The 19,453-nt window shown below is 45.4% G+C and overlaps 3 protein-coding genes and 1 non-coding gene across 6 annotated transcripts; 3 read left to right on the top strand and 1 right to left on the bottom strand.

The window, feature by feature from the left end:
* The first annotated feature begins 1,108 nt into the window (after positions 1-1,108).
* On the top strand, positions 1,109-3,354 carry LOC125739041 (calcium homeostasis modulator protein 2-like). Its single transcript, XM_049008703.1, has 2 exons — positions 1,109-2,120; positions 2,942-3,354. The coding sequence occupies exons 1-2, from the start codon at positions 1,578-1,580 to the stop codon at positions 3,347-3,349; spliced, it is 951 nt and encodes a 316-aa protein (XP_048864660.1). The 5' UTR covers positions 1,109-1,577; the 3' UTR covers positions 3,350-3,354.
* Positions 3,355-5,057: 1,703 nt separating this feature from the next.
* LOC125739042 (RING finger protein 24-like) lies at positions 5,058-10,675 on the top strand. 3 transcript variants are annotated; one of them, XR_007397015.1, is made up of 7 exons: positions 5,058-5,195; positions 6,444-6,591; positions 6,681-6,723; positions 7,121-7,168; positions 7,289-7,371; positions 8,914-9,469; positions 10,547-10,675. XR_007397015.1 is itself a non-coding variant. In XM_049008704.1 (6 exons), the coding sequence occupies exons 2-6, from the start codon at positions 6,482-6,484 to the stop codon at positions 9,032-9,034; spliced, it is 405 nt and encodes a 134-aa protein (XP_048864661.1). In that variant the 5' UTR covers positions 5,058-5,195; positions 6,444-6,481; the 3' UTR covers positions 9,035-9,797. The 3 variants fall into 3 exon arrangements, 2 of the variants coding, with proteins under 2 accessions (XP_048864661.1, XP_048864662.1); XM_049008704.1 differs by lacking the exon at positions 10,547-10,675 and having other exon boundaries at positions 8,914-9,797; XM_049008705.1 differs by lacking the exons at positions 5,058-5,195; positions 10,547-10,675 and adding an exon at positions 5,916-6,191 and having other exon boundaries at positions 8,914-9,797.
* On the top strand, positions 7,943-8,015 carry trnav-uac (transfer RNA valine (anticodon UAC)). Its single transcript has one exon. It is a non-coding gene; the product is annotated as a tRNA-Val (tRNA).
* taf5 (TAF5 RNA polymerase II, TATA box binding protein (TBP)-associated factor) lies at positions 10,512-17,474 on the bottom strand. The gene is made up of 11 exons (XM_049008702.1): positions 16,977-17,474; positions 16,044-16,284; positions 15,603-15,918; positions 14,894-15,057; positions 14,526-14,661; positions 14,261-14,381; positions 13,583-13,712; positions 13,168-13,332; positions 12,705-12,882; positions 12,428-12,605; positions 10,512-11,815 (listed from the first exon to the last, which is right to left on the bottom strand). The coding sequence occupies exons 1-11, from the start codon at positions 17,401-17,403 to the stop codon at positions 11,601-11,603; spliced, it is 2,271 nt and encodes a 756-aa protein (XP_048864659.1). The 5' UTR covers positions 17,404-17,474; the 3' UTR covers positions 10,512-11,600.
* Between the last annotated feature and the right edge of the window lie 1,979 nt (positions 17,475-19,453).

Genomic DNA, 19,453 nt, shown 5'->3' with positions numbered 1-19,453 from the left:
AAAAAGTAATGATATGAGTAAGACAGCACTGCTCAGGAATATGTAAAATGAAAAGTGAGGCGTGTGTGAAATGCATAGAAGGACATTAGAAATGATCAAGGAAGTTTAGACGTCCTGTTCGAATTCATTTCCTTAAGCATTAAAGCAAAGTACAAACTGCCAGTCTAATTTTGCATGTGTACTTTTCATGTATGTGATTAATTTATATAATGATGTAATTTAGACTGTAATGGGCTTTTTAATGAAGTGCCTTGACTGCTGGCTCTCTTCCCTCGAGGCAAAGCAAACACATTCCTGAACCTGTCGTCACAGAACTTCAGATGCTGAATCATTTATAAAAAAAAATGCAGTGGTTAATACATTGAACTTACTCTCTGTACAGTACAAGCATGTTTATAGTTTAATTTTCCCCTTGTACTTTGATATCTGTTCCCCATCCTAGTTTTCGTTGGGTTTATATAAAGTACTTTCATTTGCTGACCATTCGCAGTTACATGCTTAGAAAGTGACATCATAAAAAGGGGACAAAGGAGTCACATGGAGGACTTTCACCTGGATGTTTCCTATTGTCTTTTTAAAGTGATTAACCATCATGTAATCTTCGAACCATTACAAATATCAACAAAGGAACAGTTACTCTTCTTTACAGTGTTTGGCTGAAGGCTGCAGTGAGTCGCTGGAGATCAATACAGTTGCAATAAAGAACATCATTCAGAGTGCAGAAACCTGCCGATATCACTGTCTGCGTCAATTTTTGTCCAAACAGGCTTCCTATCCTGTGTTTTGCAGTTACCTACAATTCACCAATGATGTCACTCAGTCCACACCCACACACACGGTCTGGACTGTAACAGAAAAGAAACCAAAAAAAATAAATTAATCACGTATATTCTGTTACATCCTTTTAATGTTTATACAATATCAACCCATTCATAATGTTATTAGCTCCATTTCAGCCTATTTATATTTTGGTCTGAATACCTAAGATCAGTTTTTAATCTTTCTAACAATTCACATAATCAAAGACACACATCCTGGTGTGTAATGCAAATCAGGCAGCAGCCATCTTGGATCCTTATTTCTGCCACATGTCTGCAGTAGAAACATGCTTTTTCCATTTGGGAGGAGATTGAGGTACACTTCCTGCCAGTGACGAATTCCTGGGAGTGAGGCGTTGGTCGGGTTTTGCTTCCCTGCGCCGGCACTTCTGCGTCTCAGCTGTTAAAATCCGCTCTGCTTCTTGTTTTTTTTTGTACAAACCTGTGCATTTCTGACCTGGTTTTTCCGACAGAGGCGAGGTGATCTAAACCGTAAGGAGCACTGCAGAAAGAAAGTTTTCTCAACTTGGTTTGTCTAGGATACTTAAAGTGCGTGGAGGCCACAGAAATTTTACAAGGGTTTTTAGAGTATGCCTTGCACTGCAAGGACCAGATGCCTTCTGAAGCTTGAGCTGGACTGGGTTCTGCAGCTCCCTCACCTACCAAAGCCGATCGCTCTGTGAAAGCTGGTACTGAAGGCTCGCAGTTAAACAGTCAGCTGCACTCTGTGATCCTCGGCGCGCTCAATGCTCGGATACGATGGCGGCCCTCATATCAGAGAACTTCAAATTCCTGTCCCTCTTCTTCAAGAGCAAAGATGTGGTGATCTTCAACGGTTTGATCGCTGTGGGCACGGTCGCCAGCCAGACAGCCTACAACATCTTCGCCTTCAGTTGCCCCTGTTCCCCGGAACGAAACTACCTGTACGGCTTGGCGGCCATTGGGGTGCCTGCCTTGGCCCTGTTCCTGATCGGGGTCATGCTCAACCGGAACACCTGGAGCTTGGTGTCGGAATGCCGGACTCGGTTCTGCCGCCGCCTCACCGGCCCGGCAGGCTTCGCCCTGCTGGGCTCCATCGTGGGCCGGGCCGCTGTGGCTCCAGTCACGTGGACTGTGCTCTCGCTGCTCCGTGGCGAGGCCTACGTCTGTGCCCGCAGTGAGTTTGTGGACCCCGCCTCCCTGGAGGGCTTTCCGGAAGGTTACGCACCTCACATAATGGCACGTTTCCCCTGCCGGGATGTACCTGCTGAGGTCTTGCTATTCTGGGCAGCAATTGAGCGTCAGTTGAAGTACGAGTCTCAGGTAACACAATTACTTATATCACAATGTCTTCCTGTAGTTCAACATATAGAGTCTTGTAACCTTTCTGTCTGCTCTAAGCAGTTTTGGACATTTCAGATCCAGAAGCTACAAATCCAGACCAGGATTTTGTTTCTACCAACCAGTTGAGCTTAAAGAGTCACAGTCACAGAGTATTCAGCTGGGTGGTAGAAATAAAACCTTGGTCCGGATTTGTAGCTTCTGGGCCTGAAATGTCCAACACTGGCAATAAGTCACTTTGGTTAAAAGTGTCAGGTAAATGTCGACTCACCTAAAAATCTCTCATATCATGTTTGCTGACATTTTCTATATGTTTCTGTATGAACGATATCCCTACTTTTTATTGCCATTCTGAAATATGTTTATTGCAGACTAATGTTTAACAAGTTTCCTCATCGTTAAAAGTTGCAGTGTCTGTTGCAGTGTGGCTTACAGTTGTATCTGGACATGCACTGGGAGCTCAGCCTAGCTGTTTGCCTCACTTGTACGTCACTTTGGATAAAAGTATCTGCTAAATATAGAACTGTAAAGTAATCAGTTTTGCACATTTTAATTATTTTAATGATACAATCCAGGATAAGTTTAGCCTTCAGTCTTCACATGCTCAGTGATCTGATGACCTACTTGCCGCTTAATATGATTTGTTTTCCAGAGGATGTACCAGATACCACAGTTTGTATGTAAATCTTTCCAAAAATTTCCCTGCCATGTCTCATAAAGCCATAACATCAGAAGCCACTGTAAACTCCGCGTCCCTTGCTTGTATTGACATGCAAACCCTATGGCCTGCCCTTCTTCCCCAGCTGCTGGGCTGGCTGCTGACCGGCCTGATCGCTGTCGGCCTTTTCCTCCTGCTCTGCCTGAAGCGATGCTGTAGCCCCCTGGGAGCCGAGCAGGAGGCTTACTGGAAGAACTTCCGCTACAGCGAGGACCAGATCTTCGAACGCACCGCCGGCATCCACGCCAAACTGCTGGCGGTTGAGAGCGTCAAGCAGTTCTTTGGGTTTGTGGCACTGGAGCAGGAGGACAAACAGCAACTGGAGCAGTACCAAGCCCAGAACAACATCCCCCGATCCCAGTGGAACAACATCACAGGGGTCTACCTGTACAAGGAAAAGAACGGGGTTCCCCTCTACAGCCAACTCAACAAATGGGCTGCTGTCAGCTCAGATAATAACGTGGAAGTTACTGAGATGGATGCACTCTGCTAATGGCAGCTGACCCCCAGCCACCAGGAAGCCACCGACTTGTACCTTATTGTTCATTTATCTGTCCTCTATACTTTCTGCTGCATTTATGTAAGAGGGCCTGGCAGCTAGACAGAAATAATAACCATTGTTTTGGGGCAGGGTGCCATTCATTCACGAGAAACGCTGAGGTAGCATTTGCAGTTGATAAAGTTTACAGAGAAAGGGTCATGGTGTAGGGTGTGACACCCTCCCACTGTCGCCTGGACTTTTTAATAATACTATCTGTAATGCACAAGCATGACAGCAAATTTTAGCATCTCTTCTTTCACTGTTGCCTTTTATACTGCTCACCTTTTCACCTATGAAAATCAGCACGTTAGTCACAGGGACCGTGATTATGCCAGATCGCCAGCATTTAAAAACAATTGTTATGCAGATCTCAACATACATTCACATGATCACATCAAACTATTATCCATCCGTTCCATTTTCTGAAACTTCTTATCTTATTCAGGGTCATGGGGGGTCCAGAGCCTAACCTGGGGGGCTGGGGGTGCAACTCAGGGAACAACTCAGGGAACAACCCATCACAGCAAACTATTACCCAGAAAACACCATTTTTTGTGATGCGTTCATACTGCTTTTGGCAGAAACAGCCCTGAATTCTCACTATATACTTCAAAGTGGGCCACTTTTTTTGCTCGTTAGCCCAAGAACTTCTGCCCATTCATGATTTGTTGTTATTGTTAAGTATCATTTTTCATTTGTTATTTATATTCTTTACAGAATCAGAAATCAGAATAAACTGTTTTGAAAATATTTATGTTAGATGGCAAGTTGGACCATGTTATCTTTTACTATGCCTATGTGTTGCAATATACATATATAGTGTCACTGCACCAGTATTACCAGTAAGCAAGCTACTGTACCAAAGAAAGCTATTCTGCTCTGTCACAGAACAAAAGAAAACAGTGACACCTACTGGGCATCTACGACCTACTACAACCATTTTCTGCTCCTTTCTTTTCCCATTTCCCATAGTTTCTGTTTTTCCTGTCCTTCCCCTCTCCCTCCTCCTCTCCCCCCATGTTGCCCCCCCTCTCTCAGCCAGACACTCTGTGAAGGTGGGGGTTGTAGCCATGCAAACGGCGGTCACATGAGCTGGATCTGTTTACATACCGGGTAGAAGCAGCACTGGGCTCCATTACCAGCTGCTCGGGGCAAAGAAATGGAAGCACTTTGTAAGCAAAGCATAACGGCTACTCTCTCAATGACACCATGACACAGTTCCCGCCAGCTGGGCTGACGGTACCTCTCACGGCTGCCAGCGGCATCACACATTCCTCCATTTGCTGAGCTCCTGTCCAGCCCCTGCTGGACAACCTGCAACTGGTCTGCTTGCGCTGCGTGTTGTACTCTGGAAAACAAGTGTCCATTGATTCAAGCCTTTCCAATGGACAGCAAATTTCCTGCTGCACAGACTCACACCAGCAAAACTGTTTTTCCACACCAGAAGAGTGATACCATGAACAGGACTGGATGCGGCTCTTTCCACTCTTACTCATCTTTCATCTAAACTTCTGCAAGACAAGAGCAGTCAATCAGCAACACTATGTATATAAACAATGAAGGTTTTTTTTAGATAGATTTCACTCTATTTTTGTATTTCATGTACAGATGAAGTTCAGAAGAAGTCAACCAATAAACCCATTAACTATAGTCCTTGGCAGTTTAGCTGATCTTCTGTATCCATGAAGGTAAAGAAAGGAGGATCTAGGGGGATGACGATCACTTACCAATACCTCGTTGGCTCAATCCACCACTGAGAGAAGGTTAAATACTGAGCACACAAGTCTGCTAACAAAGAGTAAGTAACAAATACTATCCTACTACTTATAGACACTCTCAATAGATTCAGAAGTGATTGCTGTCTTGTACTGTTCTCAGGGTGCATTTATATTAATGTGAAAGATCTTTGTGCAGGACTGTAATGCAGATGTAAAGGTAGCAGGAGTAAACTGATCTACAGAGATAAAATATCCACAGGGAAGTACACAGGGTTGATGCTGGTTGTTCTTAATGTAATGCCTTTTAAATAGCAGCAGGGTCTATCAGTTAGGATAGGATTGAGGTTACTGTCTCCCTCCATAGCTCCTCTCTGGGCTGTGCGCCACCATTCGGTTAGCCTGGGTACCAGTTTGATGATGGGTTGGGGTCTGACTGGGATTAAGGCCTGGCTGCCCTCACTAACTGACTGTGTCAGTCTGCAGCTTTAAGGCAGTACAGTATAAGTCAATGTTTCTCAGCTCAAGATGGATAGAGCCCAGTTTTTACAAAAGTATCACCCCCCCCCCCCCACCCAGCAACTTTTAGCTTCTACTGGGGTCACGACTTCCTGACGAAGGAACAGGTTAAGTCCTGTGGATCCTGTGGTTAAACTACTTAAGCATCGCGCAGGGCCCATGTTATTGTGCTGTTGCAGCATTTAGTGCACTGTGTAGTGTACAGTGTAGCGTGCAATACAATGCACTAAATAGTGAACTATGCAGTGTGCAGTTCATTGTGTTATGCCGCATACAATGGAATACGACACAGCACTGGAATGCAGTCCAGTTAGTGTCACAAAGGGTGTTTAATGGATCAAGTTTGCCACAGTCCTCCCCACTCCCCCCACCCCATCCCTCTAGCGTTACCAGATTGAGGGGTTGACCAGAGTTTCACTGAAACTAAGTCTGTGTCGGAGCAGTGAAAGGTCAATGTACATTTGAGAGAAGTTACAGTGAGAGAGGGTATGTTAAACTAGTCAGTGCATATGTGAGGCGTCCATTAAAGCTGAACCATACGTGGGAGGGGCTCCGTTACGGTCAGTCTATCAAAGCTTCTTCTTCGGTAGTTTAAAATTTAGTGAACCAGCATAACGTTTATTCCAGGTTCACAGATCCTTTGAATCTGTGATCCTGAGAAAGTCTCCAGGAAAGCTTAGACCTGGTGATTATAACACGGTTTGGTAAAGGGGCAGATGATTCTGTGTGAAAGGGGCAGATGATTCTTAACGAAATGTTACATGACCTCACATAATGACAGCCATCATGTAACCAGTAGTCTTCATTTACAGGGTATCTGTGCCACAAGACTAACCCTGGGGGCTTTGAGATGACCTGGGGAGAGATTTACCAAATGCCCCTCAACGTGTACATCGCTGGGCTGGGCGTCGGCCTGTTCCTGTTCATGCTGACCGTCATCTGCTGCTGCTATCTGTTCAGGTAATGAGGGTTCTGTGTGGATTCCAGGACCTGGAACCCCTAACTGGAGCTGCACGGCAGTGTATATAAGTCGTTTTTGTGTTTTGCAGGTTGAGACGATATAGAACAAGGGAACACTATGAATACAATGAGGTAACATTTAAAATATCAAAAAAAAAATCTTTTTCAATTACCCCTGTTTCTCAAAGGCTGAAATGAATGTCAATAAAGTGTCAAGAAAAACATCTGTATGTGCCTCAGTCAACTTTCTGTGTTGTGCGACTGGAATTTGTACAAACCGCTGCATTTGCCGCATACCACGCATATACTGCGCTCTGCTGTGCATCTTGTGCCTTGCATTTACTCTGTCTGCGCTGTGTCCCCGTTGTTAGTTGTCTATTGTCATGCTGTGTCCAGCAGCAGGAGGCTGAACCAACAAAAATTTCCACCAGCCTTGGTCATGTGGCAATAAAGACTCCATGCAGTTCTCATGCCGGAAGACTCTGCTTCACACGAAAAGGCCGTTACAGGCTGTTATTTTCCCCCATAGGTAGTTTTGAAACGAGTTGGACAGAAGACTTTCCAAAGTCTCCTTGGAGTAAGTCCCTTGCATTGTCCTCCTGTGACTGTGACCATAGCCAAGGCCTTTGCAATGCGATAGGCTGCGACTCTCTGGAGTTTCCGCTGAGTGACTGACGATCCTGACTTGCCCCTGCAGCAGGTGTGTGCCATTTGCCTGGAGGAGTTTCGCATGCGTGACGAGCTCGCTCTCTGCCCATGCTCTCACACCTTCCACACAAAGTAAGTACTCACCTCTGCTAGCCCACCAATAGTAAACGTGACACTGTCTGGGTTAAAGGTCATATGTCAAAGGGAAGAGGCGTTTTAAATGAGTGAAGGGCTGTATTTGAAATGGTTCTCTTGGGTTATTCCCTACTGCCCATATAGGAAAATATACATCGTTCACTTTATAGGAAAATAATGAAATTTAATGATTTCTGGCAGTAAAGACCATTGAAATTTCCAAATAGCAAAACATAGCAACAAAATTAATTGAATAAAGCAAATACGGATGTGCAAACCGATAATTTAATTACAATTGCATTTCCTTTACCTAATGCTTTTATCCAACGCAATATACAACATTAAAAAGGGTTACAATTTACGTACGCTCTTTAGGATGTGAACTCACAACCTTTGCCTTGCTAGCACACTGCTTTACTTGTTGAGCTACAGAAGTATTAAAACAAGTCTTATTATTTGACTTTCATGTGGTAACTTCAGGCTTCATTGACCCTACTTTAATCATGTTATTTTTTTAATTCTATGGTGTGCATTGTAGCATTGTAACATCTATCACACGATGAAGAGTGGTTCTGTAGTGTAGTGGTTATCACGTCTGCTTTACACGCAGAAGGTCCTGGGTTCAAGCCCCGGTAGAACCAGCTTATTTTCTAGCTCCAATATTACTTGTACCTATGCATATGCTGGAAGCTCAGCCTAGCTGCCCTTATGCCTAGTCGACTCCTCGACAGCACGTACGGTTGAAATATGCTACTGGCCTCACTTGTATTTTACTTTGGACAAATGCGTCTGATAAATAAAATAAATCTAAATGCATACCAAAGTTTGCAGTGCACTGTGGGTATTCAGATTTCCAATTGAGGATCAAACAGAAAAATGGCAGATGTAATATGGGGTGTTTTCAAATACACTCAAAAGTTTGGACACACATGCTGAAAATCACTTTTCAACGAAATAACAACCCTAAGCACACAGGTTATGTAAGTACTGTATTATCTAGTGAACAAGTAAAGAGATGGAGCGCTGTGACCAATGACCTGCCCCCCACAATCCCCTGTCCTAAACCCTATAGAGGTGGTTTGGAATGAGTTGGATCAAAGTGTAAGAGCAAGATAGCCAACTTGCTGCTGGAACTTGTGCAAACTCCTTCAGGCCAGTTGGAGAAGCATTCCAGGTGGCTACATCAGGAAGCTGGTTGAATTCCAGGTGGCTACATCAGGAAGCTGGTTGAAAGAACGTCAAGTCAGCAATCCTTTCATCCAAGCAAAAAGGGGCTATTTTGAACAATCTAAAATTTGAGAAAGTTTCATGTTAAACACTTCTCTTGGTGAAATTTAGTATTTCTTCATTGCCTTTGAGACATTTTTTTATAAGGTGAATAACATCTAACATAGAGACAAATGCTTTAAAAGCAGGTGTGTCCAGACGTTTGACTGGTACTGTTAATGTTAAGTTGTGCTAATCCAGAGGCCAATGCACAGCTTTGACCGATCTCTCTTCCTCCTCTTCCTTCCTATTCCCCATTCCATACCTGGGAAGGTGTCTGCTGAAGTGGCTGGAGATACGTAGCGTTTGCCCGATGTGCAACAAGCCTGTGTACAAGGTGCCACTCACCGGCCCACAGGACATCATCAACTTCCAGGTTCCCCAGGACCTGTGAGAGGGCAGTGTTGGTGGCTTACTGGGACCAACATGGCGAGCGTCTAACCTCCGTCCTAGAAGCCCAATCTCAGCCTCCTCCTTCTGGATCTCATGGATCCTGGTCTCCAAGTTGGCAAAAAGAGATCGGAACTGAGCTGATCTGCATTCCGCTCTGCTTTCCTGAGGGAGCCTCATTGGGATGAACCATAAGTGGTTCAGAGACCTCCCAGTGAAGGAAGCAGAGTCCCAGCCTTCATCATTTGTAGATAAATGCTGATGTTCTCTGTAGAGTTAACACTCATGTAAACAGGGTTTAAATTCCCCAAAAAGCTTTTCTTGCTTATGAACTGAAAACCACTTAAAGGGTCTTTCCGAGGCTGGTGACCTCGAACGCCGGTCCCAGAGGTATGAGGTGACAATGCTCACCGCTGCACCACCACAAAAGTAAAACTATGTATGCTTTCCTCAGGATGTGAATGCAACAATCTAACAATTTTTTTAATTGCACCAAAGTAAATATATATTTTTTGTGAAGAGTCTGATGAGTAAACTTTCAATTTTTCTTCACATTCACTTCAGTATTATCAACTGTTCCCACTTGACACCTTTTAAGAATTCATTATGTAATAATGCCGCACTACATTATAACTCTACAGAATGTAACTTAGATTACAGAATGTAAATTAGATGATGACAATAATGGCGATAGGGTAATGTTACAATGTAAAACTGAAGTCGATAGGTGTGTAACATTATCGAGTTATTACATGACGTGGTGTAAATTTGTCTCATTTTGCCAAATTATTACAGAATCCGTCGTAACATGCCTACATCATACCTACGACACAACATACTCAGAGGGTAAATTAACTATGGGCAACTCAGCGGCACCAACACACCCAGCCATGGAGGGCATGCAAACTGTATACGCACAGAACCAGGACAGGAACTGAACAATTCCTGGTGGCTTTGCATGATCCATTCTGTTGTTATAGCACAACCTGTGCAGGCACACATGTCCTATGAGAGAAACGCCCTCTGTTGTAGCAAAAAATGATTTTCATGATTCACAATTGCGGGATTCACAATTGCAGGATTCACAATTGCAGGAGGCATGTTTCACGTACATGCTTCCCTCTCTTCATGATAAAATTATCACAGTGATTCGTACCAAAGTACTTATGAGATCACACTTTACAATAAACAGAATTTCCTATGAAAATTCATCAAAACAACTATTACATTTCTACAGCAAACATGATGCCATCTAGCGGCAGCAGACACGCGCAATCAACCATACGTGACCCTCGCATCTCACACATAAAGGAAAAAGCATAGAAAAAGGGTTAAGCTCAACACTGCACCGGCAGAGACCAAGGTGCTAGTTTCATAGTTATGCTTCATAACGGGATAGAGTGAGAGTTGTTGGGGAAGAGGGTAAATTACTTTTAAAAAAGCAATACATACTGACAGGGTCCAGTAGCGATACCTGTCAATTCAACCATTTTCCATAACTTTTTATCCAAATCAGGCTCATGACAAGTCAGGATCCAATCCCAGAAATCACCCAGGACGGGACATTGGTTAGTAACAGAATATGTGAAGGCAAAATCGTTACATAAATATGTAATTAGAAAACAGGAGAAAGCTGTACAATAGCATATATAAAACACAGTGTTTTTATATTACTCAATTTCAACTGGCATTTATGTGGACCAATCACAACTGGGCTCTCAGGGAATGACCAATCAGAAGCCCGCAGCACCAGTACAACTAGGGCCCTTTTGGCAACAAGTTTTCTTCCACTGATTTATTAAAACAGTAACTAAGTAACCTTTTCAAAAGAGTGTTACAGTCTTTCATCCTTACATAGGTAGGTTTGTTAATGAAATCAATGGCATGAAATGTCTGAGCCAACAACTCAACTGGCCTATTATTTAAGTCCATGTACTAGAAGAAATCTGCAGAACTTAAAATAATGTTTCTCGGCCCAATCCTTGAGGACCTCCAGCTCGTCCATGTTTTTACTCCCTCCAAGCTCCCTACCAGAAAAGGGAGGGTCCCTGCAAACCAGGTCGAGAAACATTGACTTAAGACACCAGCAGGACCTCCCACGGTAGATGATTTTCTTTTTCGTGACTGGATCTGCAGTCACGGCTGAATCACGCCTCCTGATCAGCTTCTCTCTTCTGTCTGCTGCCGCATACAATCGTGCAGAGAGCCTCAATCGAACAGCGTGTACAAGCGTTCCTGTTAAAAACGTTTATTTCTATTTACATATTGCATAATGACTGAAATGCTGTATGTTTGCGAGCCACACACTCGGGAACGTGGGCCTCGGTCCTGGCAGTGACTGCTACCTAAACCGTCCATTTAAGAGTTTATGAGGAGGTGCTCACAGCCTCGCTGCGATTCAATGAGGGGGGGGTGACTTCTGTGAAAGATCGGGACCTCAATCACAGGGCAGTCCTGAGACCCAACCGCCTCTTATTATACTAGCAAAGTTCTTAAGATGGGTCTGTCGCTACTCCGGACCCCATGTCCGCCATGCCCCCCAATAAGGGGAGCCTCAAGGTGGGCACCCCCTACGGGTTATACCCCCCAGCCGCCAGCAGCAGGTTCCGGCGAGTGAAGTGCAGGTGGATGACGGGTGTGGATTTGGACATGTAGGTGCCCAGCTGCAGCTCGAGGGAATTCTCCAACAGGTGCACGTGACCGGTGGCGGCGGTGAAGTCGTCTGTCTCAATGTCCTCAAAGGCTTTCACCGAGTCCCAGAGGCGGACCGTGTTGTCCATGGAGCCTGGGAAGCAGGAAACAGAGGAGCTGCTGATTGGCCTTCGAGCAGACGGAGGGCAAGGGCGGTTTCTTAAGTCAAACAGAGTGTAAAACAGAAACGCTGCAGGACAAGCCCAGTTAGAATTTCTGCACTAACTTTTTGGATAAAGAATCACAGGATTAGATTAACTCCCTTTAAAATCTACTTTTATTGTACTTAGCAAACGTTATAGTCCAAAGCAGGGGTGGGCAATCTTATCCAGGGGTGGGCCGCTGTGTATGAGGGTCTTCACTGCAACACCCTTATTAAATTACTAATTAGAGGACTGACTGGCTAATGAGTCCTCACACCTGGATTTGACCAGCTGACCTAAAGGTTACCCCAAAAACCTGCAAACACACCGGCCCTTTGCGGATAAGATTGGCCACCCCAGGTCCAAAGCCAAAGTCAAAATAACTCAAGGAGTCAACCATGCAATGGTAGAGCTAAGCAAAGCTTCTAATGAATGCCCAGTTACATATGCAAGCAGTACTGGAGCAAAAGCTGCACATCACCTAAAGTAGCAATGGGCAACAAGACAGAGGAGTTCTTTCATTCGTTAATCCAGATGGCTAATAGACAGAGTACGCAGCTGACCTGAAGCCAGTATCTCTCCATCTCGACTGAACTTGAGGGCGTAGATTGTGTCCGTGTGACCATTGAGCTCCTCAATCATCAGCCCCCGGCCGATGTCCCACAGGAGCACCCGGCCATCAGTGGCCCCCGACGCCAGGAATTTCCCATTGGGGGAGAAGGCCAGCGAGTGGATAGGTCCCTGGGGAAACAGTGACTATGTGGTACACGGACGCTGGGGGGGTTCAAGCAAGCACCTTCTGACCCATGACCTTGCCATGTCTCCTTGTGGCGCGCATACCTTGTGCCCCGTGAAGATGCGGACGCAATTGCCGTTCAGGATGTCCCAGAGCCTGACGGTGCGGTCAGCAGACCCCGTGGCCACGTAGTTGGAGTTGGGATGGAAGCGGGTGCAGGTGATGTCGGCCAGGTGGCCCGCAAACATGCGCAGAGGCTGGTAGTGATCTGTGGCCCAGAGCCTTCACACCAGAAAGGACAGACTTAGAAGTGACACTATTCAGTATGGGGCTCACCAGCCCCTCCTAATGGAATGACCCTGCTATTACCACTAACAAAATCATTCACAATTTTTTGTTATACAGTTTAGCCGCATTTATACGTAGCCACATCTGAACGGTACTTTAAGTATAGCCACGTAGTTTAAGTATCGCGCTCAGTTGCATGACAGAAAAACATCTTGAGGGTCTTGAAACAGCCTTGAAGTCATTAATCATTAGGCTCCCGGCCCAGTTACACAGGCTCACCGAGCGACGCGGTCGTGGCCCCCGGACGTGAAATAGTAGCCATGCGGGGAGAACTGCACATCCCACACGGGGTAGTTGTGTCCCTTGTAGCACACCAGGCAGGTGAAGGTCTGCAGGCTCCACAGCCTCACAGTACCATCCTCCGAGCAGGACAGCAGATAGTTCCTGAAAGAGCAGGCGGACATATCCAGACCGGTTCCGGGGGTCTTTCAAACAAGCGACAATCGTGCCTACATCAAAGCACAATTGACATAATAGGGAAGTCTATATTATTACTACTAAAACTACTACTATAATATAGTAATATAAACAAACATACAGACAGCAGACAGTACAAATAATATTGTGCAGGAAAATAGGTACAAATTATCATTAATAAGAACAACAGTAGCAATGATATTTCAGAATGAATTACCTGTCCGGGCTGAAGCTAATTCCATATACCGGACCATTGTGCCCGTACAAGATCTTGGATTCGCTCGCTGTCTTGTCATCCATGATCCTTTCCAGGACGTCTTCTGACTCCTTATCGATCAGACTCAAGTCTAGAGAGGGATACAACAGGTCCTCAAAATGTCTGCTGGCCTCTAATGGTCTATAACTGGGCATGTTTTTCAGCAATGTTAGGGTATGGATAGTGGATAGAGACAGTAGAGAAGATCAAAAGCAGAGCATACTGCAAGAAAACCCTAAATCAAATCAATCCCAACAAATTCGAACGGAAGGAAATATTCATATGAGTATGGTTGGTGAGTTAGTGTGTCGATCCCAACATCTACACCAGCATGTCCAGTCTTACTCCACGTTGACCTTCTCCCTACTGAGGCCAGCACCCTAATACAGCCTTCTGGTAGCTATAGCCACACCTCTCTGCTCACGCCGATATTCCCACCAAAAACTAACCAACCAGAAGGGGCCAGCTGGACTGAAAATGAGGAAACTTTGGGTAAAGATGACAAATAGCACCCCTACGGTTGTTGTAGATTTTTGGGTGTCTCCAGTGTGGTATGAATGACCTCCCTTCTCACCCCAGCATGTTAAGTGTATCCCAAAAATCCGGTGCCTCAGAGGCCGCCAACCTGCGGTAGCTCACCTGTTGCAGATTTGACCGCACGCAGCTTCCTGGGAGTGACGCTCCACACTCGGACGGTGGAGTCGGCAAAGCCCCCGGCGATCAGGCTGGAGTCGTCCGTGACATCCACAGCAGTCAGGCCCTGCACAGCAGATGACAGCGCTAAGATTCTGCTATTGCCGAATGAGGCGAGGTCATCATGCAGTGTCGCCGCTTGTGGTATAGACCATACGCGATAAACACAAGTGCACTCCTATTGGGTAGTTAATGGTCTGGGTAGACTTACCTGGTAGGCATTGAGAAAGGTGTAGAAGCAGATTGATGGCAGGTTGTCTGAGCCCAGTCGGATACGCTTAGTGGCCTCCTTCATATACATGATTTTATCCAGCTTGTCAGAATCCTTCAGCTCAGGAAGAGGAATCCTGGCAAAGAAAGGGAGCTTATTCCCAAACCAGGGAATGTTCGCGATGTTACGGAATCCCTGGAAGATAAGCGCAGACCCCAAAGCCCCGGAAGATAAGCGCAGACCCCAAATCCCCGGAAGATAAGCGCAGACCCCAAAGCCCCGGAAGATAAGCGCAGACCCCAAAGCCCCGGAAGATAAGCGCAGACCCCAAAGCCCCGGCGAGTCCTTCCAGGCCATCTCTGCCGTACCTGTTCTGCTGGGGCGCATTGGGGTCCTGCTTCTTGCTCTTGGAGCCCATGCTGTCCTTCTTCGGTTTCTTCTTCTTGGGCTTCCCCTCCTCGTTCTCCGCCTCCTCGTCCTCATCATCTAGGGGCACCTCGATCTCCGGTTCCTTCAGGAGCCCGTAGAACACCTACGGACATGGTCACGGGGTAAGAAGTGGAGACTTGTAGAGGACCAACTAATCAGATGTCTTGGTCCAGCTTCCTCTAGTTCCAATGACCCAACTCCTCTATAATCTGATTGGTTCTCTCCCTGAACCAATCATGTTTTCCATTCTGCCACTCCCACAAGCACATTTATTAGTAATTCACTTTAAATGAATGGTACCATTTGGTATTGTGTTTGTTGCATCCTGTTTACATATTTCCCACTCCATCATATATTATAGTACCATTTTTACACCTTCTGCTACGCTGAATTCAGACAAATCACTAACTTTTGGGCATCAAAATAATCCCTGGTGATTACTGTGCATGTGACATATAATCACAATGGAGTTTACACAAACATACATTCGGGTGTACGTTTGTTCCATGATTGTATAATGACAAAGTTGAATTGACTGACTACATTTCCCAGAAGCATAAGCATTTCCTGTGACGCTGGCAAATGATGTACTCTGTACTCGATCATTTCCTGTTATGTCGAAAGAGCAGCTCCCGAAGACCTCTGCACCTTGGCCTTGTTGGCTTCCCGCTTGGCCTCCCCCGCCAGACTCCCCGACATGCTGTCGATCTGGCTCTTGCTGCGTGGCATGCCATCGAAGATGTCGATGTAGAGGTGCTCCTGGATGATGTTCCAGATCTGGTTGTTCTGGCGTTCCTGCAGGTGCCTCTTGAGCAGCTGGTACGAGTCCCTGGAGATGCGCAGAACGAACTTGCTGGTACGGAAGTCGAGGAGCGTCTCGTTGCCCCTCATGTGCTCCTTCTTGGTCAGACCGGACAGTACCCGCAGATCATCCAGATAGTAACACTCCTGGTCTCCGTGGAATCTAGTGGCGCACAAGGGAGGTTGGGTCAACTAAACAAACAAATCAAACCACTGAGTTTAAGCCACAGACAAACACCAAAGGGAACTACGCAGGCCGATGTCAGCGGTCCACCTTTTAGGACTCACTTTTCAAAGAATTCCTTTGCCTCCTGCTCATGGTCATTGTACACAAGCTCCAGGTACATGTGGACAAAAAGTGGGTAAAAAAGTTGCGACAGCTCAGCTCTGTGACAGTCAAGAACCGACTCAATAAACCTCTTGAGTCCACTATAGTACATCTGGTACAGTGCTGGGTCCCCCTGCTGGCTGTAGGCAGAAAGTACCACACTGACATCTGGTTGGTCCTCGGCTCCTGGGGCTATTGTAACTGACAGATAAAAACATACATGACAAATAGTCAATGGTTATCCAGTCATATATATCATACAGGGTTGTACCAGCAATTAATTATCTATAACTTTTGAAGTTTGGATTAAATTTTACTGATTGCCTACGACACTCCTTTGTGCTGTATGTTGAGATTTGATAACTGGGTAAAAGGAATTAGACATTTTTCGAATGGCTTTTAGTTAACGAATGGCTTTCAGTTAACTTCCGTTAGTGATAGTGCGGGCTGTGTTAGGCTAAGCTTTGGGAATACAATTGACGTATCAGAATTGAAATATTATTGCTTCCAGCTGATATAATACAAAGAAAACCCAGTTTACCCATCTTCAGTTACTCCACATTTTTAAAACAGCACGTGTGACGAACATCTGATTGGTTGGTCCCACCTCCTCTACAAGTTTCTGTGTGTGTGTATGTACTATAAGACTACACGAACAGCATCGATTTCATTGTATTTCAATGCAGCCTCGTAAAAAAGATGTGATTGTTATTGCTGTGCATGAAAAGCAGTCCTGTGGGCGGTCTCAGCAATCTGCGACACCACTCACGGAGCCACCACACACCACCGCCCCTCGCACAGATCGCGCAAAAACAATCTACCTCATAAACCCTCCAAATAACAAGTAAAAAAATTAACATAACCGGGGAGCCTTTGACTTTATTTTACTGTACCTTTACTAGGCGCCGGACCTGTTGCGGTACCAGAGGCTCCCGTGGCGCTTGTCACTCGGCTGAAAAGCGACGCGGCATCCCCGCCTTCATCCGCACTCGCCCCTCCGGCTAACTCATCCCGGCCGCCCTCTGAGCCCTGCGAGTCATCCGGCTCCTCCAGCAAGCCGGCCTCTCGGCGCAGGATATCGGCCGATTCCACCAGCTTGTTCCTCTTGAGAAACTGCAGCACGGCCAGGAGAGTCTGCTGGTCCTCCGACGCCGCCGCTTTCGAGGAGTTTGAGGCTCCGACGGACACAGTCGAAACCGGAGAGGAGGGAAGCAGCCCCCCGACTGCAGCTGCATGGTTTCCCGTCGCATCGTTTAAAGCTTCCGATTTAATTTCCTTTTCGCTCTCCGGTTCGATCTGACCATCCTGAACAGCCGCCATTTTCCCATGTTACGTTGCGGCTCTTTCAGTTCATGGATAGGCTGCCACTGTTGCTTCTTCTTCGGAGGAAATGACCCTACTTGCGACTCGTTACCGCCACCTATTGCGTGGGAGTGTGGAGGAATCTTTCCGCTGCGTTGAAGTTACTTTAAAAAGACTGCAAATATTGTCGACTTAATCTGTGAAGTACAGACATAATATATTGCTTAATATTGTTTGTTTTCACATTTCATGGCAACTGGGATATTTGTGAATTCGAATTTTGCCCAAAGTGTGATCAGTGATTGGTATAAGCATTCATAAATTTCACCAGTAGATGGAGCCTTGGTCGAAGATTTGTCGTATTATATTTTTTAATTGACATGATGTATCTATAATTCTGTTTGATGTTTTAATGTAGATAGTGGGTTCCTTTAAATTAATTTTGTCAGTGATATTTTTTTATGTCTGCATCCCCTGACTGTTCACTTCCCGAGTAACTGAACACAGACGGGCGATATATGCCACATACGTGCTTTTTTCCTGCCATGGATTTTTATCTTTTGAGTAGCTTTAATATTTAAATTTATGATAAGGAGCGAAGCCATTGTATTCCATAAAGTTTGGGGCACTGGCATCTACGAGGCATATTTTGGTTTCGAGTTGGGGGAGGAGCATTCGCTCAAGTGCATAACCTTTGCTTTTGGGGTGAAGGTACACACTCTGTCAGGTACACAGACGGGGGTGTTGAGATGGGGGGGGGTCTTGCTAAGTGTACAGCCCAGGCTGCTGGGACTCATTGTTATTCTGCATCCTTCTGTGGACACAGAGCCTTTCTGAGACAATGGACAATGCGCATGTGTGTGTGGATTAGGGTTATATTGCTTTATGGGGACACATAATGTAATAAAATCCTGTGTTTTTTTGACGTTGTAGGTACTTTCTTTCGGGTCCCCACAAAGATCTGTGAATGTGAAAAAAATTAAAATTCTCATATTTTGTTTGGTTACTTTTGGTTAAAATCAGGGCTGGGTAGGGGTTAAGGTTGTCATGTTGGGATTAGAGTTTTCCCCATAGAAATGAATGGAAAGTCTCTCCAAAGATATAATTACAAACCTGTGTGTGTGTGTGTGTGTGTGTGTGTGTGTGTGTGTGTGTGTGTGTGTGTGTGTGTGTGTGTGTGTGTGTGTGTGTGTGTCTTAATAGTCACTGAGGTTAATATCCAAAGAATTACAGATTAAATGGAGTTTAGTTGTGATATTTGCAGTCTGGACCAGAACAAATTTTCCTGAGAAGAACTGTGGCTGTTAGACTGATTTTTTTTAGCTCCTTCCAGTGATTATAAGTAGACGACCATGAATGTTTACCAGTTTCAATGCTAACTGCTCCATGGTAACAATATACTTCATGCATCCTGGATAACCTTGGGGAAGATGGTGGCGCAGGAGGTAGTGGTATCGTTCGGCAACTGGAGGGTTGCAGGTTTGAGCCTTGGTTCCTCCTGACCCCATCAAAGTGTCCTTGAGCAAGACACTGAACCCCAAATTGCTTCCGGTGAGCAGGTGGGCCCCTGCATGGCAGCCTCCACCATCGGTGTGTGAATGTGTGTATGAATGGGTGAATGTGAAGCATGAAATATAAAGCACTTTGAATACAATGTAGGAGTAGAAAAGCACTATATAAATGCAATGCATTTACCATAAAACAAAAGTTCTCTTCCATTAGGCTTCCATATCGTCCCCATGTTTGCACCGGTCTCCTCCCTCAGGCAGGTAGGGTAGCATAACTGATTAGCCTGCCTGTAGTCCGTGGCATACCGTAGAGGGTGACCACAGATTTGCCCTCTGTGTTTCCTGAGATTAGGCCTAAATCCACACTTGTTATGGCCCAGTGGATCTGCTCTGGATGGTATGTATCAATGTATTGTATCAATGAAAAACTAAATGGCAGCAAAGTACTGAGACACATCACTGTGGGCTCTGCCCTGCTGACTCTGTGCATACTTTTCTTCTCCGGCTGGTAGCTCAATTAGATGATGACATTTGTACAAGCATATGCTGATATTTCTTCA

The sequence above is a fragment of the Brienomyrus brachyistius genome, chromosome 3, assembly GCF_023856365.1.
Source record: "Brienomyrus brachyistius isolate T26 chromosome 3, BBRACH_0.4, whole genome shotgun sequence".
In the NCBI taxonomy this organism is placed as follows: Eukaryota; Metazoa; Chordata; class Actinopteri; order Osteoglossiformes; family Mormyridae; genus Brienomyrus; species Brienomyrus brachyistius.
This window is presented reverse-complemented; position numbering and strand designations above follow the sequence as displayed.